Source organism: Gossypium arboreum, chromosome 7 (genome assembly GCF_025698485.1).
Source record: "Gossypium arboreum isolate Shixiya-1 chromosome 7, ASM2569848v2, whole genome shotgun sequence".
Lineage (NCBI taxonomy): Eukaryota > Viridiplantae > Streptophyta > Magnoliopsida > Malvales > Malvaceae > Gossypium > Gossypium arboreum.
Window position 1 is genome coordinate 700,865 of NC_069076.1, and position 21,966 is coordinate 722,830.

The window sequence follows — 21,966 nt, forward strand, 5'->3', positions numbered from 1 at the left end:
TCTTTTTCACAAATAGAACAGGAGCACCCCAAGGTGAATGACTCGGTCGGACAAAACCCTTGTCAACAAGTTCTTGCAACTGTATCTTTAACTCCTTTAATTCTGTAGGAGCCATACGATACGGAGCTATAGAGATCGGAGTAGTTCCCAGAATCAAATCTATAGAAAATTCCACTTCTCTTTCTGGTGGTAATCTTGGTAACTCCTCTGGAAACACATTGAAAAATTCACATAACACTGGAACTGCTTGTATCTTTGACTCAGATACCTTAGTGTCGAGTACATAAGCCAAGTAAACATCATACCTTTTTTTAACATACCTCTGTGCTGCCATTACTGAAATCACATCAGATAACCCCTCTGTCTTATCAGATTTAACCCGAAGCAACTCACCATTCTGACATTTTAACATAATATATTTCTGTATACAATTTACTACTGCATCATGCTGGGTTAGCCAATCTATGCCCAATATCACGTCAAATTTATCAAATGGCAGTAACATCAAATCAGCCAGGAAACAATAACCTCTTACCATTAGTAGACAATTTTTACAAATTTTATCCACTAACAAAGTCTGGCCCAGGGGGTTTGAGACTTTAACCACAAATTCAGTAGGTTCAACAGATAAATTTTTAACAATTGCAAGTTTAACACATATATATATGAATGCATAGAACCAGGATCAATCAATGCAGTAATATCAATATCAAGTAAATAAAATGTACCAGTAATAACATCAGGTGCTGAGGCATCTTCTCTGGCACGGATGGCATATGTCCTAGCAGGTGCTCGTGCTTCAGACCTACCTGCAATATCTTTCGTAGCTCCTTGGCTACCACTGACATTATCGAATGGTCGAGGTGGTCTGCCTCTCGAAACTGGATTACTTAGCTTCGATATCTGTTAAGCTTCTTTTTCAACCCTTTTTGGACAATCTCTAAGGAAATGGTCAAGAGAACCACATCGGTAACAGGCCCCACTCTTAAATTAGCATTCACTAAAATAAATTTTATTACAATACTGGCATATCGGCTTAGGGGTACCAATACTACCAACACTGGTAACTGATGGAGTGGAAGGTCTTAGATTAGTGTGTTGAGAACCTCGCTCTCTATCCGAATACCCAGTAGTTGAGGTAGAACGATCCTGGTATTTCTTTAATTTCTTTGAAGCAGAAAACTGGGATTTTCCCATCGGTCTTTTACTAAAAATTTGAGCTTCTCTCTCAGTCTGTTTCTTTTCTTTACTCAATTATTCTGCTTTATAAGCTCTTTCTGCCAGTGTAGCAAACTCTCGAAGTTCAAGAATTTCGATCAGTAGCTTAATGTCTTCATTCAACCCTTCTTCGAATCATTTACACATTTCAGCTTCTGACTGTACCCATTCTCTAGCATATTTACTCAATCGAACAAATTCTCTTTCATACTCAGATACTGATCTGTTACCCTGTTTCAGCTCAAGAAATTCTTTTCTCTTCTGATCGAGAAACCTCTGACTAATATATTTCTTTCTGAACTCGGTCTGAAAGAATCCCCATGTAATTTCTTCTTTCAGAATAACTGAAGCTTTAATATTCCACCAATGGTAAGCTGTGTCTTTTAGCAATGAGACGGCACATTTCAGACATTCTTCTGGTGTACAAGATAATTCCTCTAAAACTAGAGTAGTGTTTCCTAACCAGAATTTAGCCCGTTCGGAATCATTATCAACTGCTGCTTGAAATTCTTCGGCCCCATATTTTTGAATTTTATCTACTGGAGTTTTCCCTTTTCTGACAGATTCAGTACCTGTACCCTGTAGGATCTCAGGAACCGGTGGAGGAGCAGGAGGGGGAGCTTGAACTTGTTGCACAATAGGGTTAGTTCTTAAGTACTGACTAAACCATTCATTCATCATTTGAAAGAAGACTATTTTTGCCTTCTCCCCTCGACCCTCAGATACGGGCCTTGTACTACTAGTAACTTCGGCTTCCCTTTGTGCCCGTTCTGGAGCCGGAGCATGACTCCCAGCTTCCTCGGATTGAGCTCGGTCGGTAGACATTTACTATAAAAAAACATATTTAAATGATCAGGAGATATCACACTATCAATAATAATTTAAATGGCATGTATAGCTAATCCTGTATTTGTTACATCGGTCCTAGAACCGACTAAATCGTAGCTCTGATACCAAAATTGTAACACCCCCTACCCGTATTCATTGCCGGAATAGGGTACGAGGCATTACCGGAGTTTACGAATTAATTAATTTTTTTTAAATCGAATTTGTGGTTAGAAACCACTGTTCCGATAACCTTGAATTTAGGCCATTACACTATCATCTTTACACATTATTTATTTTATTATTTTAGAATAATTTATGTTAGCCAAAAATGGACATAAGATTTATGTAACCAATATTTTTGGCAGAACCCGGAGAATCGAGACTCATTTAGGCTGATCGAGACGATGCAAACGACCCAAAAAAACTGGTGAAAGACCAATGGTGGTTCGACAACGGAGGCTATTGGTGGTCCAATGGTGATGGTTGACAGCATTGGCTGATGGCAAAAAAATGACGACAACAAAAGTCTGTAATGGCAAAATAGAAGACCCATATTATGCTTTGGGGTGACTTTTGTAATTTTTATTATTTTTCTAAGATGAAATCATGAAAACTTTGGCTACTAAAGGTCATTTAAATTTTATACTTTTATTTATGGTAACATGATAATATTTATTTGACTACAAATGTATGTTCATGCATATGTATGATAAGCATGTCATATAGTTTAGGGAAAGAATGTCACACGTACTTGTCATACTTTTATTGATTGTCATGCATTTATTGATCATCCATGATTAAAGCCGGTTATTAAAAACCTTACATGTTTTTAAAAGATTGAGTGGGAGAAGGTCTCTAAACAATACCTATAGCTTCCATTAATGGTCTCTTGTGATGACAAAACAATTGAACTACGCCACGACAGGATTGCCATGTGGATCTCACTGAGGAGATTTTCTGAAAGTAAGAAGAATTATCTTGTAATCGTATGATAGTTGGCCAACCTTGTTGTAGGTATTACAATGCGATATAACAAGAAGTTTTTTTTTTTTAAGAAGACAACTAGTCACAACATCTCACTCGATGAAATTGTCCCACAGTGACTCATTTTTGGTACAAGATGTGATAGGTGTTGAGTTAATGGTTATACACTCAAGATCTTCTAATTAAGTAACTTCCCATGATACTCTACTTAAGTTAGAATGATGACCAAATGTTAAACGATTCTTAGTATGTCTGAATGCTTAAGGAAATAGGTTAATGTCTTAATTGGATGGAAATCCATGTTCTTACTAGTTGATTAAGATTACCCCATGATAATTTAATTCAATAGGTGTAGAAATTACCGTTGCGTTGACTTACAAATGTTTTCAATGTTTAATGTAAGACGCATGCATAATCTTAATGCATACCATAAGTTGCAAAATGTTTTCAAATATTTTCTTAATACAAAGATATTAATGAATGAATATTTTATTTTCAATTCGAAAATGACACCTACTCCCTTATTAAATATACTCGTTGAGAACAATTTGAATGAATATAGCTATAAGGAATGGAAAATGAACCTCACGATTGTCCTGAGTTATGAGAAACTAAAATCAGTCTTTGATACTAAATGCCCTCCGACTACACAAACCGAGGTTAGAAAAAGCTGAAAGTAGTTTGATGAGATAGCTCGTTGTTATATGTTCGCAAGCGTAACCAGCACCCTTTATAAGCAACTAGAGAGTTGTAAGATTGCCAAACTGATTCTAGACAAACTAAATGACATGTTTAGAGGCCAAATTGCCTCGGCTCGATAGTTGACTATAAGTAATTTGATGAATGCCCAGCAAAAACCCCACACACTGGTCAAAGGCCATATGATCACTCTTATGGGATGCTTTTTCGAAGCTGCGGATAATGAGGCCAATCTGGACCAGAATATGCAAATAAAGATGGTGTTCAAAAGCTTGTCCAAGGACTTTGTAGGATTTTGGGTTGCATATAACATTAAAAGCTAGAATCTAACGCTTACACAACTCGTGAAGGAATTATAATCCTACGAGTTGATGTTGAATGATGGTTCGTCCGAAAAGCAAAAGCAAACTTAGCAATTACTTCTTCCTCTAAAGGGAATGGAAAACATACTAAAAGAAACAAGGCTAAGTTCTTTAGACTACCAAAAGTTATCTAGAAGGTTAAGTTGAAATATTTGTGCAAATTTCTTTTGGTATTATTAAAAGCTTCAACTTTACAAACAATCACTTATTAAAGATTCAATATTCATTTGTAGTAATTCTCCTTTAATTAAAGAGATTATTCAAGTTGTTAAGGTAAAAAAATCACAAAAGGAATTAGAAGTTCTATCTTAACCTTGTAAAAGATAAAAGGTATAAAGGTTATACCCTATTATTAAAAAGTGGCAATTCAAGTTAGTGAATTGAGAACTCGTTAACAAATGAAGCCAAAAGAGAGGATATTGACAAATCAGGCTAAATCTCTATAAATTTGATGTCAAATTTTCTATATCTTTTCATTTTTGCAAAAATATAAAAAATCACTAATTCACCCTCTTGACCTTTTCCATTCATTTCAACTAACACTAATTTATATATATTGGTTTTGTAAAAATTAAAATAATAAAAATTAAATCCTTTAAAAAAAGAAAAAAGAAGAAGCTGAAAGTAAAAAGCATAAATTTGCAACATGTTCATAATTTAAACATCATGCAACCTACCTTGTTAATTTTTTTTAAATTATTTTAAATACGATTTGAATTTTTATCAGAATATTTTATATATATTAATTATTTTAATAATGGTTACTTAAATTAATTGTATAAAATAAAAATTATTAAATATAAACATATTGACGAGCAATGATAAAAATAGTTACTAATAAATATATATATTTTTCCTTTTCTATAACAGCAATGTCACATTTTCTAATTAAAAGTGTCGCATATGATTTTCTGGTATTTTAAAGCAAATTAAAAATTTAGGCAAATATGGTAAATAGAAGCATGAGGAAAATTATTTTCGATAGAATAAAAATTAAAAGAAAAACAGTCTCACGAAAGTTTTGATATAACTCATAATATCAATTTAGTGTGATTAATAAATCATTAAAATTTTTTATTTCATTAAAAATAAAAATTTTCAACATTAATTAATATTTTAATATCAAATTTTCAATAAAGAAGTGTTGAATAAAATAAGTAGGTAGGTAGCTACTTATAAAAAATATTAAATTGATTTTATTTTATTAAAAATTAAAATAAATTATTTAAAAAAAGAGATATTCAAATTATCATATTTATCTTTTATTCAAACTATCTAAAATAATCTAAATTATAATTTTCTAATATAAATTAACACTTATACAATTTAACAGTAAAAATATAATATTAAAATTTCAATTTATCAAACACACCTTAAAATTAAAAAAATCTTTTAAAATAAGTATTTACTTTTATCAAACAATAAAATTATATTTAGTACTTACATTTACTAATTTACCAAATAAATTTTAATATAAATCAACACTTATAAAAATTTAGTACTTAATTTTTCAACACTTAAATTTTCAATTTATCAAACAAACCTTTAGTTAAAAGCTTTTATTAATATTTTTTATCAACACTTTGAATCAATTATGTATAAGTGCTTGACAAGAGTTATGATCACTACTCTAAATAAGTTTTGATAACTTTATATTCGGGGTAAAGTCGAAACCAGAAAATTATTTGGAGAGCTAAAATTAAATTGTAATTTTAAGATAGAAACATATAATTTAACCAGTTTAATAGATTATATCTTTATAATTTATAAAGGAATAAATCAAATTTTTATATTTTTAAGGGGGCTAAAGTATAATTTTATCTTTATTAATTTAAAATTTTAAACATTTTAAAGGAATCATATGAAAAAATTTTCATTTTAGGGGGCCGGACCCCTACTAGCCCCTAATTTCGCCACCGGTTTTATTAGTATAAATAAATATTCAACTAAAGCTATGCATAGATCGAGTGTAACAATTATCCAATTTCAAAAATATTTTCAAAACTTAGATCGAGTGTAACAATTATCCAATTTCAAAAATATTTTCAAAACTAGACTAGTTTTCAAGTTACCCCGAACTAACCCAAACCCATTTTATTGTTGGAAATATTAATAAAAATAAATATTTATATTTATATTTTATAATTAAATAAAAAAATTCAACTAATTAATAAATGTTTTAGACGTGACCAGTGAGGCGCGTAGAAGAATGAGAACTCAACCCGCACCGCACTTCCTAGATTTCGAAACACTGACACCACAAAAATTTTTGTTTCTTTGGTTATAAAAAAAAACCAAACTGGGCAAAAAAGCCGTAAAATACTAGATTTGCAAGGGGCATTATCGTCACATCAACCTATAAATACAATGAAAAAAATCCACCACAGTCGAGAGCAGCAATCCAAGCGTTGATAAAAAGATAAAGTGCTCTTGCTTTGTCTGTCTATTCCAATAATCCTTTAAATTGGCTTCTATATCCTTTGAATCAACCTTTGCTAAGCCTAAAGAAGCTTTACTCTTCTCAGTTGGTAAAGTCCACTTCTCTTTGTTTACTTCTTTGTTAAATCTGAACATTATTTTTTATTGTTCTTACTTTTTTTAATGATTTTGATTTTGATTTTGATTGTGTGACTCTTGTTTTTAAGTTGATTATATATGTGGGTTGTCTGATTTTGGTTTAATTTTTTTGTATTGAGTTTGGATTTGGAAAAATGTTGGTTGCTTTTTGAGTCAAGTGCAGTTGACTTCTTAAGTTTTGAGAAAATGTTAACTTTCTAGGTTTTTTTTCGTTGTTGTGTTGATATTTCTCTCTTTAGTTCAAGTGATGGTTCAGTTCTTGAGGTTTTATATGTTATTGGGTAGAAATTGAAGCACCTTGCTTGATTTAGTTCTTTTGAAAGTGTTTGTTAGCTTAGGTAAAAGTTGAAAATGAAAAAGAAAAATTAAAATGCTGTATCTTTGCCTCTTTTGTGTTTGCTTAGTTTTTGATCTATTTCTGTCTTTTCTTCTGTAATTTAACAGTTCTTTACAATCTGTGTTGTGTTCTCTTATAAGGGATTTGCAAGATGGAGAGGACAAATAACTTTTGGCAGTTGGGAGATGATCTTCGGGGACTAGCAAAAGTCGCAGAGGATCACAAATGGTTGATGGCTGCATCGAAACTGGCTGAACAGACGAGGACAAAGGGTGAACGCATGAACAATCTAGATCTTTCCAAGGGTCCAGCTGAAATGAGGACAAGGGATAAATTCGGGTTCCAGGAAGACAACAAGCTCGAGAACCTTAACTTTAATATGTTGAACTTGGACTCTAAGGTTGGGGATAATGTAAGCAAAAGTTCCTTCCAAAATGGTATGTACAATATGAATGCTGTTTACCAGAAAAATAACAGTATTAGCCTTGGAAACCCTACTGGCAACAAATATATGAGCAACAATCAGAGCAACAAAGATGTCAGCAATAACAGCAGCACCAAGAATAACAACAATGGCAATGAGAACAGTAATGCAAACAACGCCGTTGACAAAAGATTCAAGACTTTGCCTGCAACTGAGACACTCCCAAGAAATGAGGTGCTTGGAGGGTACATCTTTGTTTGTAACAATGATACGATGCAGGAAGATTTAAAGCGCCAGCTATTTGGTAAGACTTGTATTCTCATTGATGTTATTTTTAGTTCATTAACTTCTATTATCAACATTAGCAGGTAGAATTCTTACATGCTGTTATTTCATTTAATAGGCTTACCACCAAGATACAGGGACTCTGTTCGGGCAATTACACCTGGCTTGCCTCTATTTCTCTATAACTACACTACTCATCAATTGCATGGTATTTTTGAGGTTTGTTCCCCACTTCATTCTTTTCTAGCATTCCTTTCATTTACTCTATAATGCTTGGAGCTGTTGGTTGATTAGGCAGCGATAGTATTTCACTTTACCCATTAGAGTTCTCTCTGAATGTCTGCATTTGCCTTGGTTTTACTAGATTAAAATTCATTGCGTAGCAAGTTATGATTATGTGATGTCTTTCTTGTGATTTTATGTGATGGTAAGATTTAGCAGTGATACTTTTTAATGGTGAGATGAGATTGCTTGAAGAAATAGATGTGATGATCATTTCAAATCTTTTCTTCCCCTCTCATATGCTGTTTATGGTTTCTTTTATATGCACAGGCAGCAAGTTTTGGGGGTTCTAACATTGATCCAACTGCTTGGGAAGACAAAAAGTGTAAAGGCGAGTCAAGATTTCCTGCTCAGGTAAAGCTTGGGTTTTTATGGTTTTTAGGATCACTATTGTTAATTTTCATGGAAGATTGCACTAACTCTACCCTTTTTTTTTCCCTTATCCCCTAATAAATAGGTGAGAATCCGTATTAGGACACTCTGCAAAGCATTGGAAGAGGATGCTTTTCGGCCAGTCTTGCACCACTATGATGGTCCCAAGTTTCGTCTTGAGCTCTCTATTCCTGAGGTATGACAAACCTTCAAGTTTTCCGCAACATTTGCTTCCATTCCCACATATATATCATGTAAACTTTCCTAATAATCAAATTCTTTTAGTCGAAGCTCATGAGTTTCAAATTGGACTTTTGCAGACTTTGGACCTACTAGACCTTTGTGAACAAGCTGGCTCTCCATAAGCAAAAATGTTAGCTGAGTGCAAATGTAGCAAGGGTTATGCAATTCAGCTGCCTGCTTCTCAAAGATTTTTCATGGAGCACAAGCTATGGCTGTAAGTCCAGTTGGTGAAATCATCTTTGGAAAATAGTAGTGGGAAATGACATTTGCCAGCTGAATAAATGCATTATTATATCTTGTTAGCTTTGTAAAACCTTTTTGCATTATTATATCTTATGAATTAAAACCCTATAAAATTAGACTTGCAAGATGGGAAAGAGAATGATGACTGCGTACTATTAAAAGCCCTCAAGAAATGAAGGTCATTTGTGCTTTATAACTATCTCCTCTCTTACTTGTGTTGCTATGTTATCTGAAAATTCTCGAAAGATATTCCATTTTCATATTATTGATTTATTATATCCAAAAGGACATTGCTAATCAACCTTTGTACTTAAATATGAGTTCTAGCTGGGCAAAAATAACCATGATATCAAGAAACCCTGATGTACGTTTCCACTGTAAATGCTCTTGTTAACAACAGATTAGGAGACTCAAACCAAACACCTTAAGAAACAACATATTTTACCAAGAATTCATTGAAACATGCCATAATAGTTTATCATCCATAAGGTCAACCTTCCCAAGGAAGATGAACAAATTTGACTTCAATCAGAGGACTAAAACCAGAGGTTTTTTGCTCCAATGTTTCATCTAAACCCAGGAGCTGACAGCAAACAGGGAATAAATACAATAGTAGACAACTGGAAACATCTATAACTTGCTGATCCCCTCGCAGCAAGATTGGATAAACGAAATTCCATCCAACTTGCTGTGCCTGCGAACACTGATAATTCATTTGACCTAATGGTATTCTTCTATTTCAAGTAAATAACATCACCTTAAACAAAACAAGGCTTCCATTGAAATCGATCTAGCAAGTATGAACATCTCTATTGATTTCCCACCACTTTGCTATGACCAAAGTATGCTGATGATCAAAGAGCGGCAGACATGAGAAACGTGCGAATTCTTTGCAATAGCTCAGCCTTTACGGAGTCAGGAACGGAAGCTGCATAAGCTAGGATTTAACCAAACCATGCATATACATATCACGATAAAATAAAGGAAAAAGGAAATTAGATTCTTACCTCTGCCTTTTGGGGTGATCAAATGCACGAGGTCATCTACAGTGACATTATTTCTTCCTTTCTTCTTAACATGTGCCCTGCCGTTCATCAAAGTGAAATAGGTTTCATGAAGAATAATCAAGATTGTACACAAAGACTGAGGTACACAAGAAATTAAATACACCAGAATCAACTTTCGTTGGATAAATAACTCATCTTTGAAGGGAAAAAGCCTCTACTAGGACAATTATCTATTTTGTGAAATGGCACTTCATTTCTCTTTTTGTCTATCGTTGAGAGGAAAAAATAATAATAGATGTTGAAGAAGTAAATGTTGACAAATGAGTTACAAAGCTTCTCATAACTATCAAGAATAGTTCAATACAAAGATGCTTTGTCAATCTCCAAAAGCACCACACCATACCATATAGCTAGAGCTACATACAATTCCATGCATCATTCATATGCCTTAAGCATCTTTCATTCATTATCGTAATAGAAAGGCTTCATTAGCAATTTGGCCCTTAAATCATACCTCAAATCTCAGATTGGTACTTCAAGTTTTTGTTGTTTTTTTTTTTTCTTTTGACATACACTATCAATGTTGTCTTAGTTTACCCTAAAAAACAATACCAGCCAATAAGAACGTGACATATAGATGTTCTTATTGGTCGCTGTGCACTTTTTAAGGTAAAATGAGATGAAATGATAATTTTGCTACCGCTTTTGACCAAAAAAAAAAAAAAAACTTATAAATTCCAATTTGGGAATTGAGGTATAGTTTACGGACCAATTTACTAATAAAGGTCAATAGAAAACACTATTATCTTTCAGTCAGTCAATGTCCAGAAATGCAGCATATCTCTCACATTTTGGACATGGTCCTGCAAATTGTGTCTATACAGGGTAGGAATCAACAGAAAAAGAACCTTCGAACCCACAACAAAGTTATTCTCATGGATTAATATCTATCTTACTCAGACTTGGTTCCTTGTAGGTCATATCCCCATATCCGTGTGTCAAGCATAAGTGTCTGATACGGACACTTCAAGAAAAATGAAGAATCCAGCAACATAGATTAATAACTTACTCAGAACCGATAGTTGGCAAAAGAGGGAAGTGTTTGTTAAGTAATGTTACATGAGATGAACTAATTAGTTCAAAGGACTCCATTTGACTTTACACTACCAATGCACAACATTAAACTACTTAATTTTAAGTATTCAAAGCAATCAAATTGCCTTAATACTACCAATGCTCAACATTAAACAACTGAATTCTAAGTACTCTAATTTCTAATCCTAATTCCCTCATCTATGAGTAATCTTCAACATTGTCTCCACTCTCCACTATCAGATACTAACAATGCAAAGTTGCTAATCCTTTCAAACACTTCAAACAATAACTTGAAACAAAAGGAACAGTAAGAAGTAGAAAACCTGCAAAGAGCTTTCATCTCATCCTTCCAACCACAGTCTATGAGCCTTTCTCTTAACAACTCCATTAATCTCTCTTTTTCCCCACTCTCAATCAACTGCAAAATTCAATCAAATCACAGTAAATAAACTTAAAAAGAATACCCAACTTTTTTCAATAATCAAAAAGAAGAAGAAAAAAAAACCTTGATGTTAATAATTTCTTGAAGGGTGGGTTCTTTCCCTTGATCTTCTGCAGCATCTGGGGTTGGTGGTCGATTTACTGAATGTTTCCTGTTATGAAAAAAAAATAAAATTTAAAGATTCAATTTTGATTATATATTGTTTACTTAGATTTAAATAAAATTAAGAGTTCTACATGATTTTGACGACAAATGAAATTGAAGAAAAAAAGTTAATCCTGGAAACAGCTTAGGAACGAGAATATGAGGGGAAAAAGACGGGATTTTTATTTTCTCCCCTTGGTGAACCGCCATGTGAAACGACAACGTTTAGAAGGACAGAGATGATGGAAGTGTTTTACCATATTTGTCCCTGAGATTAGTTCGAAACTACGAAAACCTAATACGTCAACGGCCGGAAGACAAAGAAGTGGCGCCAAATGGTTACCATAAAACTATAAAAAATATCTTTGAAAATAAAACGAAAAATATCCGAAGAATTTTAATCTCTTCCATAAACACTAAACACTTGGTGTTGGCGTGTTTGCCGTCTAATCAATGGCTTCTTTGGTTCTCTCTTCTCTCTGTTTCACTTCTCATAAGCCTTGTTCTTTTACGTCTTCGCTCCGTTTCAGCTTCGGCGCTCTGACGGGATCTAGATTCGCCGCTCCGTTAACTGTCGGATTCCGACCGGTGAAGAGGAGAAATGGAAGAATTAGGGTTTCGGTTTACTCCAGAGCTTCTCCTCTTGTGTTTCGGGACCTCGACGCTGATGATTTCCGGCATCCGCTCGATAAACAGGTGGGGATTTATGTTGCAAATTTAATTGGAGCATTTAATTTAATCAATTTGTTTGATTTTATTTATTAGCTTTTGGTTGCAGAATACGCTGATCCTGAAAGCGATTCCAGGGCTTAACGAACTAGGAAGAGCTTTACTAGGTAATTGCTTTTACTAATTATTATTTGATAGTTCTGAATATTTTTTAGAAAATTCAAAATTAGACAGTAAAGACAGAACTAAATTTCATTGACAAAGAGGAAATTGTAAGATGTTGAAGAAAATTCATGTAAGCCATTTATTTTGTTCTTCGAAACTGTGTCTTTCTAATTTGAATTTTGGAAGCAAAAAAACAAGTTAAAGGACTTTTTTTAATTAAAGAGCAAAACAAATCCTTTTTATAATTTATGGTAAATGTTGAATGTTAAAGTAGCTTTTTTTCCCTTAATGCTTTGTAGCAGGAACTGTCACAGAGCAAATCATGCTTCTTGAGAATATAGGGACTTCAGTCCTTGTTTCGAAAGATCAGGTTATTTGATGTTTAGAAGATTGTTGTTTAAAGTTGTTTTGATCAGTTGTATCCAACGCAAATTGTTTCAAACTATTGTCTTTTAATTTCTTGTATCAGCTTCCTGAACTTCATAAAATGATGATTGAAGCTGCGGGAATATTGAATATTGAACCTCCTGATCTCTATGTTCGGCAAAGTCCTGTTCCAAATGCTTATACATTAGCTATAAGCGGTAAAAAACCATTTGTTGTCATTCATACTAGTCTTGTGGAGCTTCTGACGCGAAACGAACTGCAGGTCTTCACTCCTTTCTCATTCTCTTTTACTAAAGGACTTAAACTCGCTGTCCATTTTGGTTTTCCCTTTTAGTGTATTCACTGCTGCTTGAATCCTTTAAGACACTAGTTTTCTATTACAAAATGTTTCCATATTCATATATGTGATTGTAAATGTCTAAATCAGACTAGATGTGCTTTATTTTCCATAGTAGTGCTGTGCTTTAAAAGATAAAGTACCATTAATTTAGTTCTTTTCAACTTTGAAATAGGCTGTCTTGGCTCATGAGTTGGGTCATCTCAAATGTGATCATGGTGTGTGGCTTACCTTTGCAAATCTTCTCACTCTTGGAGCCTATACTGTTCCTGGTATGATTTTAGTTCTTTCCATCAGTTGTGGCAACTTAGCTTCTGTGATACAATTTTAGTTTAGCTAGAGCACATTATACTCGAGAAAACATCTCAGACAAGGCAAAGGAGCTTATGGACTTTTAGGATAAGTGATTCTTTGGTTTAGTCTGTTGCACTTGACCTTTCGAGGAGGGCTTTATAGATTGTTGTGGAGTACATTATACGATTGAGAAAACAACTTGGCTGGTATGTATCTTGTGGTGTTCACTGAGGAGAAGAACAAGAGAATCTTGAGGATGATTGTCCTTACAGGAACTAGGATTAACATTTTTGATCTCCTATTGTAGTGTATAAAACTTTGGTGGCACATTATCCTCCAAAAGATTTATTTTTTCCCTAAACAACTCAAGCTTTTGGCTATGAGTCTGTGGCATATATCTGTAATAGTGTTCTACTGCAGATAATATACAACATGGCTTTGAATGCCTTTGTTTTTCACAGGACTTGGTGCCTTTCTAGCTCAGACTTTAGAGGAACAGTTATTCCGTTGGCTTAGGGCAGCAGAGCTTACTTGTGATCGTGCAGCCCTTCTCGTTGCACAAGATCCCAAGGTATGAAATATCATTCTCTGAGCCAACACAATCTGCAATTATATAGTTGAGGTTTCATTATCTGATTTTCTTTGTGGTGCACCTACAAGAGGTTGTCATCTCTGTTTTGATGAAATTAGCTGGTGGCTGCCCATCAATGGCGGATCAGCTAAATGTGGATGCATTTTTAGAGCAAGCTCGCTCTTATGATAAAGCTTCTTCAAGCCCAGTTGGGTACTATATAAGGTAAAGCATTAAAAATTGGCCTAGAATTTTCCTTTTGGTTGTGTCTAATTAACTAATGATGTCCAGAAATGCTCAAACGCGGCAACTTTCACATCCTCTGCCTGTTCTACGTGCACGTGAGATTGATGAGTGGTCAAGAAGTAATGAATACAGAAGCCTTCTTAAACGTGCAACTCAGATGAACGTTGTAGAAAAAGTTTAGCTCTGGTCTGGACTTTGAGAAAGTCAAAGTTGAAAATAGCTTTAATAGGTATGCGTTGCATGGTTTTTTTCAGAATATTTTAACCGCATGTCTTTTTCTTTCCTATGTTTTACAGTACAGTCTATTTTTTCCTGAATAACAAAGAGCCTGCAACTCACCATTCACAATTTTTTTATTGCTATTACCTTGCATTTGTTTCATTTTATTACATGACCTATAGTAATAAACACATACAAATTGCAACTTATGCTTTTTATTATATTAAATCAGGATTTTCTTTTGGATGTTTTTCCAGATTTTGACTTTGCCTTGCAAGATTTGGTTCCCTTTATGATTATAGAAGATACTTTGCCAGACAGAAAGAACACAGAAAATGGAGGAAGCTTTTGCCCAGAGCATCTCTAGCAGTGGTAAAACATTTGTCTGTAAAGAACCACAATTAGTTAGAGTCTAAATTTATGGTAAGAGAATTATATATAGTTCATCTTTGTAACTATGATACAGATTGTTTTAACATATGCTTCATACTCAAAAGAACAGAATACTGTATATCGTCATCCAAAAGGATAAAGCAAATATAGCATTTTTTTTTCTTTTAAATCCTGTAGTAAATACAATGCTTGCTTGGTTAATATTTTCTATGGTGTGCCCTGAATTTTCCACTGTTCCCAACTTAATAGATATGGCATTGGCATATAATTTTCGGCAGAAACAACTGTTATTCCATTCAGGGATTGAGGTTCTTTGCTTCCACTACAGATTGGTGCAAGTTCACCGAAGGGTTTCTAATCCACTTCGTAAAACAGAATTTTGATGTCAAAAGAAAAGGCTTGCTCAACTAAGTAGCTAAAGAATTGCATATGCTAGAGCTCATTACCATAGAATCACTATAAGCAATAACAGAGAAATCAAAATGTTCGGATTGATTATGATTATCAGGCCATTGGAGGAGAGCAAGACTACATTGTCAACCACAGGACCGCAAAAGATACCATCTTTTGTCTGACTTGTTGTGAAGCTTGAAAAACTGATTGGAGTAGCTCTTGAACCTGCCTTGAACTTGATCAAAGATTTCTCCACTGATCCTGTCCCATTACTTCTTATCGTAAAATTCTGAGCTACTGATCCGGCTCGAACTTCTACGATAAAATCTCCTTCACAGGCATTGTTAGCATCTCCTAGTGTGAACTCCAGATTATATGCGGAACCTTCTGCAAGTGTTACTTCGGTATGTATGCCAGCTGAAATACCTGATACAATCTCCACTGCAGCATTGCCATGGGGCACAAAGAAGTGCTTGGAGCTTATATATTTGATTGTCCCAACCACAGCCCATTTTCTTAACGGTGATTGAACTGGACTTAATGCAGAATCAAGTAGAATCCCCTCAGTGGAGTTGCTTAAGAATTCAGGGCCAAATTCGAATCCTCCATTCAGCAACAGGTTATCTGTGTCCAACAAAAATATGCAAAGCTGTTAGGGAGGATAATGGAAAAAATCTTCAACATATTCCAGATTCCAGCTGAATGTTATGAGCAATTGTTAGTACCTTTGGTTTGAACCGGTTTTTCTACTGCTTTGACAAGTAATGAGTCAATCACCGGCCAACATGTGGAGTTATCATCAGATTCAACTGCTTGGCTTTCAAAGACGAGGTTAACGGTTTCATCCTGACCAGCAAGACCTAGGTACTGGCCATAGCTCTGCCATGCTTGCTTCCCATAATGCTGCTTGAAAGAGAAGATCCCCTGATTGTCTGGTCCTGAAACTATTATATTAGCATTAGCTGAACAGTTCTGACCATCTGGAGCTAAAGTAAATGTAAGTATATATTCCATGTAATCGCCGTTGGCTTGGAAAGTCTGGTTGATTTTGGCATCTTGACCCAATTGTATGGCATGTCCATTATCTGGCAATGCCATGGTTCGACCAGCTGTTACATACTGAACTGTCCCTTGGAATGTCCATCCTGGGATCGTGTTGTTTTCATTCAGCAACACAAATGGGACATTGCTGTTTCTGGTCAAGTTCTTTGGTGGCGACTCGAAGTCGGAATTCTGAAGATAATCTGTGAATAAAGTGAATGTCTTACACTTGAAACAATTATATGCAAAGCCAAAGAAGGGGAAAAATAAAGAAAATGGAGCTTTGTTTACCTGCAGATGCAAATCCAAGGAAGAAAAAGAGGAAGAAAATGGAAAACAATAGAGGGTACTGCATCTTTTGGATTGAGATAGAAGAAGAGGAAGTCATTAAACTGACTATATATATATGGAGGAGTTGACTTGGAGTTTAATTGATTATCAAATTAAAAGTCCTACGAGTTGCTGCAGTGGTGGATCCATGTAGTCATTAGTCGACGTCGAGCTGGCCTGTTCACATTTAAGAACGTGAAACATAAAAAGGAATTGTGGCATGTTATATATTCTAACATTGCTGATATTTTAAAGACAAAGATAGTCAAATTCTGTGCACAATAAAACCCTTCTTTCATGGATGGGGTCCTCCATGAGTGCAAGTTCAAAGTCAAAGGATCCCACAGCGATTGGTATTCATTCTCGATGAGGTATTGTACATTTTGGAGTTGTTGCCTGAAAGATGTTTGGGTAAGGATTGTTGGACTGAGTTGGTGGTGAGGTATTGTTTATTTTGAAGGTAAAGATCATTCTCACGATTTTATTTTATTTTACTTCTTTCGAAAAGGCATCTAATGAGGGGAAGATGATATTTTTATATGTTGCCACTGTCCAATTCTTGACTAGTCAATGCGTGTAGATTGTGCTTTTATGAAGAATGGTCATATCTATAGCAGGTTCTCATGAATGATACCAGTGTCTATGCAAGGAAACTGAATTGCACTCATGAGAAAGCGAAGATTGTGATAGTATTAGATAACTAAATTTGGAATATGTCTTGTTATTACCTAATATTTTACAAATTCAAACCCAAAAAAATAAACTCTGAGTTTAGATCCAAACAAATACAAACAACTTAAATTAATGAGCAAACTAGACTAAATAACAAAAGCCAACCTCAGGCTAGTGACCCATACACATAATGAGATAAGCCTCAAAAGCTTTAAAGGTCTCTACCTAACAAAGCACAAATGCTCTTTCACGAAGCATTCTCTCTCTCTTTTTCTTTTTTTTTTTTCTTGAAGATTTTCTTTAGCTCAAGTTGTAGGCACGAAATGAATAAGGGATCTAGTAACCCTGAATTTGCAAAGAAAGCTTACACGCAAAACTGTTAAATTTAGGGCATCCACCTAGACAATCTTGAACAGGGAGCACAAAGCTTATAAAAGCTCATGCACACCACCAATAAGGTATGTACAGCCCAAATTTTGCCCGGGCTAAAAAACCCAACAGCCCAAAACCCAACAACCTCCAAAGCTCAATCACCTAAACCCTAATGGCCCATTTATGAAATAAAAAAAAATAAAAAAAATCCAAATATCTTCACTCCAACCACCCCACTAAACCACTCCACTAAACCACTCCAACCACCCCACTAAACCATCATAACCACTCCACTTGCCTACAAAAAAATTAGTTGTAAAATTTGGCTATAAAAGCCATTCAAGACTATGTTAGAAGGAGGTTTTTTTTTTGGAAAGGCTAGTTTTTGGAGATTAATCAAAGATCAAAGCAAAAGAGGTCCGGCAGCGGTATACGGTGGCGCCGACGGCGGCCCGTGGGGGTCCGTGACCGGAGCAAAGCCGGACCAATGGCCGGATTTAGAAGGGAGGGAGAGAGTGTTATTTTTAATATTGTTATTATTTTCTATTATTATTATTATTACTAATACCACTATTATCATCATTATTACTATTATATTATAATACCTTTTCATTATTATTACTATTGTGTTTTTACTATTATTATTATTATATTTTCTTTTTTTTTTTGTATTTACTTATACGTTATTATTTTTATATTAACTAATTTAATAAATATATATTTTTAGCATATTTATTTTATTTACATATCATTACTTTTATTATTATTATTTCATCATCTATTCTACTTATAGTTTTTTAAATAATTTCAAACATTTAGCTTATTCATTATTTCCTTTCTTATTATTTGTTCGACTAATTTATCTTACCTTCATATTTATCGTTACTATTCATATTTGTGTTTATGTTTATCTTGTTATAGTTATTGATTTTATTTGTTATGCATTCTTTATTATCTCATTCCATCACGAATTTAGGTTTTATCTAACCCAATAATAATTCTTTCATAAAAGTAAATATTCCGTATTTGGTAATTCGAGACAATATGCCCTAACTTACTGGGTTTCAACTTTTCTCATTTAATCTAAATACGAAATACTCTTTTAAATCGTTATACGAGTTTTTTTTAAAAAAATACTTATTTTCGGAAGTACGAGGTGTTGTGCTCTAACTTACTGGGTATGACACTTTGTCACCTCGAAGTAAGAATTTGTTTTAAAATAAAGGCAATATTCGGTATTAGGAAATTCAAGAAAACGTGCCCTAACTTCCTGAGTTTCGACTTTTCTTGTTTATCCTAAATAACTGAACAACCCTTAAAAAATTTAGAATATATGAATTATAAATAAAGGCAAGCTCATTCTCAAAGTTTGAGATGTCGTGTCCTAACTTACTGGGCGTGACATTTTATTACTTCGAGATGAGAGAGTTTTTAACATTTGTTTTAATTTATTCGGTCATTTTCAAATTAGCATTTTTACGAAGAGGGATCGTATTTCAATGTCTTTCAAGCTTTCAATTTTCGACACTAAGATATTAATTAATCAATTAGGTACCAATTTTTGAGCGTTATAAGGGTGCTAATCCTTCCTCGTGCGTAACCGACTCCCGAACCTGTTTTCTTGATTTACGTGGACCAAAATTGTTGTTTAAATAAATCAAACCATTTATTAAAAACAACCACTTTTACAAGGTGATCCAATCACACCTAAAAAGATTGGTGGCGACTCTCATTTTCGTTTTTCTCCAAGTCGATACCCGTTCGTTTTTTTTCAAAAAAATGGTTACGACAAGGTACACAACACCGTTTTATCCCAAACCTTATTTTACACTCTCTATTGCTTATAATCATACTGACTTGAATATTGGAGAGTGCTTCGAAGATAAAATTTCGATACCCTTTTGACCTGTTTTCCTTTTTGCAGATTGTCGTAGCTTACTAACATCATCTTAGCCTAACCCTCAAAAATTGACATAAACAATTGGCACCATCTGTCTGTGGGAACCTGAACAAAAGCCATGGATTATCTTGCTAAACAACTTATCCAAACCAACACCAGTACGCAAAGCCTTGAGTCAAAGGTCGTCACTTCAGGCAATTTTTTTCAATCACTCATGGTTATCGTGACTACCAATCCTCCTCACAAGCTAACAATTATTGGAAATGCTAGAATGACCTCAGACACACATCCCTTGCATTTCACTAGTTGAATACGACCTAACCATGGATATAGCACCATAACCGTCCTCATCACCAAACCAATTCGTCAATTTTGACTAATGTGTAGACCAATGTTGGACAACCATCTTCATTTGCAACTAATCATGTGATCCCTAGATTGAGCATTCTATTAGTCACATCCAGACCGCCGGACGTCAACAACCTATAGCAAATATTTTCATAGTCGTCAATGGCTAATGCTATACCCTTGGTTCACAGCAGCCCAATCCCCATTCCCAATGCACGTCACAATTTGTTGAAGTTGGACTGCATGCAGCATGTGAAGAAGCCAAAGTGTCAAGAAGCAGCCCAAGCCATGCATGCAGCTGTAAAGAAAAGAGATCAAACTGTTGTATTATTACCGGGTGAAGTATGCATCTTAAACTAGAAAAGGTGCAATGCAGCTTGAGACCAATAGACAGAAGCAGAAGCTTACTGATGTTGTCCGATTTCAACTCATTTTGGTTACCTTAAGTTCATAGTTTGTAACTTAGTTCCTTTAGAACTTAGTTGGTAAATCTTTTGATGTATTTTAGATGTTGATTGACTGAAAATTCAGCAAAGCAACTTGTGCAAGCTAGTTTAACAATTTTTAATGTTTTAAGTGGTGTTAGGTAAATGTTTAGGTAGCATTTTGACTTGTAATGATCATCTCATGTTTGATATATGTAATGGCAGATTGCCAATGTTCAATTAATGAAAAATTATCATCTTTTTCATTCAATATCCTCTCCATTTCCTTTGCTTATTTTCTTTGCTTTTCAATTACTTTCTTTTTGCTTAAAACTTGGACTGATTCTCAAGTTTTCTTCATTCTTCATCCGGATATATTACGTTATTGTTTAAGATCTAGACTGAAGTTCATATTTCATCCAGATAAAGTGTGTCAAACACCAACAATTGGTATATAGAGCTTTTGTCTTAGTGGACCTGTTATAGTTAAACCACAAAATGATGGCTTCATCAGGCTTCTCCCCAACTGCACCTCCAGTCTTCAATGGAGAAGGATATCATATTTGGGTGGTCAAGATGAGGACCTACCTCTAGGCATTCGATCTATGGGAGGTGGCCAACTCAGATATTGAACCAGCACCGCTCAAAGCCAACCCAACAGTGGCTCAGATCAGGCAACATGCTGATGAAAGGACCAAAAGGTACAAAGCCATGTCATGCATTCAAAACTCTGTGTCAGATGTGATCTTCACAAGGATTATGTGTAACGCCCCCACGCCCGAAACCATCACCGGAGTCAAGCTTGAGGTGTTACTAAACTTATCTTACCTGACCTTTCCTTTTTCATAAGTATAATCTACTTTTCCTTTGCTATTAATTCACTGTAATTTAACTCGTATCGACCCGTTGAACCACTCGGAATACTAAGGATACTAGGGTCGCTTCCGCTCATCAATATCCGCCAATGCCATGTCTTTGACATGGACTTTCATGAATTATTCTGCTCCAATGCCATATATAATATGGACTTACATGGCTCAATCCTGTCTCCAAAGCCATATTTCTAATATGGACTTACATGGCTCATTTCATTACATCTCACAACCCTAATATCCTAACATTCCTAGGGTTCAACCGGCTTTCTAACACTTTTCCTCCTCACTTCACCTTAAATTCGACTTTAAATATTTTCATAACATAAATATATAAATGCTGAAATTGACAATAATAATGTAAAATAAAATAATATTGCATTTATTTACTGTAACTTACCTCGATACAAAATGTGACTAAACTTTACAATTTAGTCCTTTACTTTTTCTTTTCCCCGATCTACTCTCGAATTTCGCTCTTCTTGATCTATAATAGCAAATTTAGCTTATTTAATATCAACATTTATCAAAACAACCCTTTACTCAAACTTTGGAAAAATTACATTTTTGCCCCTAAACTTTCACATATTTGCACTTTTGCCCCAAGGCTCGTAAATTAAACTTCATCCTATTTTCTTATGTTTTATGACATGCTGATCATTTTTCCCTTCTATGGCAACATCAAATTCACACACTAACATTTACTTATGACTATTAGGTATTTTTACCGATTAAGCCCTTTTGCTCGTTTTCACTTAAAACCGAGTAGCACAAGTTGTCTAACATAATT

General features: G+C 34.5%; 4 protein-coding genes across 8 annotated transcripts; 2 read left to right on the top strand and 2 right to left on the bottom strand.

Moving 5' to 3' along the window:
* Positions 1 to 6,444: 6,444 nt before the first annotated feature.
* Positions 6,445 to 9,053, top strand: LOC108452733 (B2 protein-like). Its single transcript, XM_017750535.2, has 6 exons — positions 6,445 to 6,619; positions 7,146 to 7,733; positions 7,833 to 7,933; positions 8,267 to 8,350; positions 8,454 to 8,564; positions 8,689 to 9,053. Exons 2-6 carry the CDS (start codon positions 7,157 to 7,159, stop codon positions 8,731 to 8,733), a joined length of 918 nt encoding a protein of 305 aa, XP_017606024.1. The 5' UTR covers positions 6,445 to 6,619; positions 7,146 to 7,156; the 3' UTR covers positions 8,734 to 9,053.
* A 240-nt stretch (positions 9,054 to 9,293) lies between these two features.
* LOC108452744 (transcription and mRNA export factor ENY2) lies at positions 9,294 to 11,781 on the bottom strand. The gene is made up of 5 exons (XM_017750544.2): positions 11,635 to 11,781; positions 11,462 to 11,549; positions 11,280 to 11,374; positions 9,862 to 9,938; positions 9,294 to 9,782 (listed from the first exon to the last, which is right to left on the bottom strand). Coding segments are annotated over exons 1-5 (336 nt in total). The 5' UTR covers positions 11,637 to 11,781; the 3' UTR covers positions 9,294 to 9,708.
* A 108-nt stretch (positions 11,782 to 11,889) lies between these two features.
* On the top strand, positions 11,890 to 14,992 carry LOC108452717 (plastoglobule-localized metallopeptidase 48, chloroplastic). 5 transcript variants are annotated; one of them, XM_017750516.2, is made up of 9 exons: positions 11,896 to 12,238; positions 12,321 to 12,378; positions 12,676 to 12,746; positions 12,846 to 13,025; positions 13,276 to 13,372; positions 13,856 to 13,965; positions 14,057 to 14,190; positions 14,257 to 14,440; positions 14,688 to 14,992. In XM_017750516.2, exons 1-8 carry the CDS (start codon positions 11,996 to 11,998, stop codon positions 14,390 to 14,392), a joined length of 1,029 nt encoding a protein of 342 aa, XP_017606005.1. In that variant the 5' UTR covers positions 11,896 to 11,995; the 3' UTR covers positions 14,393 to 14,440; positions 14,688 to 14,992. The 5 variants fall into 5 exon arrangements, 4 of the variants coding, with proteins under 4 accessions (XP_017606005.1, XP_017606013.1, XP_052887199.1 ...); XM_017750524.2 differs by having other exon boundaries at positions 11,897 to 12,238; positions 12,679 to 12,746; XM_053031239.1 differs by having other exon boundaries at positions 12,000 to 12,238; positions 12,308 to 12,378.
* Positions 14,750 to 17,091, bottom strand: LOC108452707 (protein DUF642 L-GALACTONO-1,4-LACTONE-RESPONSIVE GENE 2). Its single transcript, XM_017750508.2, has 3 exons — positions 16,549 to 17,091; positions 15,942 to 16,460; positions 14,750 to 15,840 (listed from the first exon to the last, which is right to left on the bottom strand). The coding sequence occupies exons 1-3, from the start codon at positions 16,643 to 16,645 to the stop codon at positions 15,266 to 15,268; spliced, it is 1,191 nt and encodes a 396-aa protein (XP_017605997.1). The 5' UTR covers positions 16,646 to 17,091; the 3' UTR covers positions 14,750 to 15,265.
* Positions 17,092 to 21,966: the final 4,875 nt, after the last annotated feature.

What these genes read in the sequence shown, in the direction of transcription:
- LOC108452733 (XM_017750535.2), top strand. Translation starts at nt 7,157, where the DNA reads ATGGAGAGGACAAATAACTTTTGGCAGTTGGGAGATGATCTTCGGGGA. An exon ending in AATTGCATGGTATTTTTGAG is followed by an intron (nt 7,934 to 8,266) that starts GTTTGTTCCCCA and finishes TTATATGCACAG; the next exon opens with GCAGCAAGTTTTGGGGGTTC. An exon ending in AGTCAAGATTTCCTGCTCAG is followed by an intron (nt 8,351 to 8,453) that starts GTAAAGCTTGGG and finishes CCTAATAAATAG; the next exon opens with GTGAGAATCCGTATTAGGAC.
- LOC108452744 (XM_017750544.2), bottom strand. An exon ending in AAGAAATTATTAACATCAAG is followed by an intron (nt 11,375 to 11,461) that starts GTTTTTTTTTCT and finishes TGAATTTTGCAG; the next exon opens with TTGATTGAGAGTGGGGAAAA. An exon ending in GAGATGAAAGCTCTTTGCAG is followed by an intron (nt 9,939 to 11,279) that starts GTTTTCTACTTC and finishes GATGAACGGCAG; the next exon opens with GGCACATGTTAAGAAGAAAG.
- LOC108452717 (XM_017750516.2), top strand. Translation starts at nt 11,996, where the DNA reads ATGGCTTCTTTGGTTCTCTCTTCTCTCTGTTTCACTTCTCATAAGCCT. An exon ending in ACTAGGAAGAGCTTTACTAG is followed by an intron (nt 12,379 to 12,675) that starts GTAATTGCTTTT and finishes AATGCTTTGTAG; the next exon opens with CAGGAACTGTCACAGAGCAA. An exon ending in TCCTTGTTTCGAAAGATCAG is followed by an intron (nt 12,747 to 12,845) that starts GTTATTTGATGT and finishes TTCTTGTATCAG; the next exon opens with CTTCCTGAACTTCATAAAAT.
- LOC108452707 (XM_017750508.2), bottom strand. Translation starts at nt 16,645, where the DNA reads ATGACTTCCTCTTCTTCTATCTCAATCCAAAAGATGCAGTACCCTCTA. An exon ending in CCTTGGATTTGCATCTGCAG is followed by an intron (nt 16,461 to 16,548) that starts GTAAACAAAGCT and finishes CTTTATTCACAG; the next exon opens with ATTATCTTCAGAATTCCGAC. An exon ending in AAAACCGGTTCAAACCAAAG is followed by an intron (nt 15,841 to 15,941) that starts GTACTAACAATT and finishes TGTTGGACACAG; the next exon opens with ATAACCTGTTGCTGAATGGA.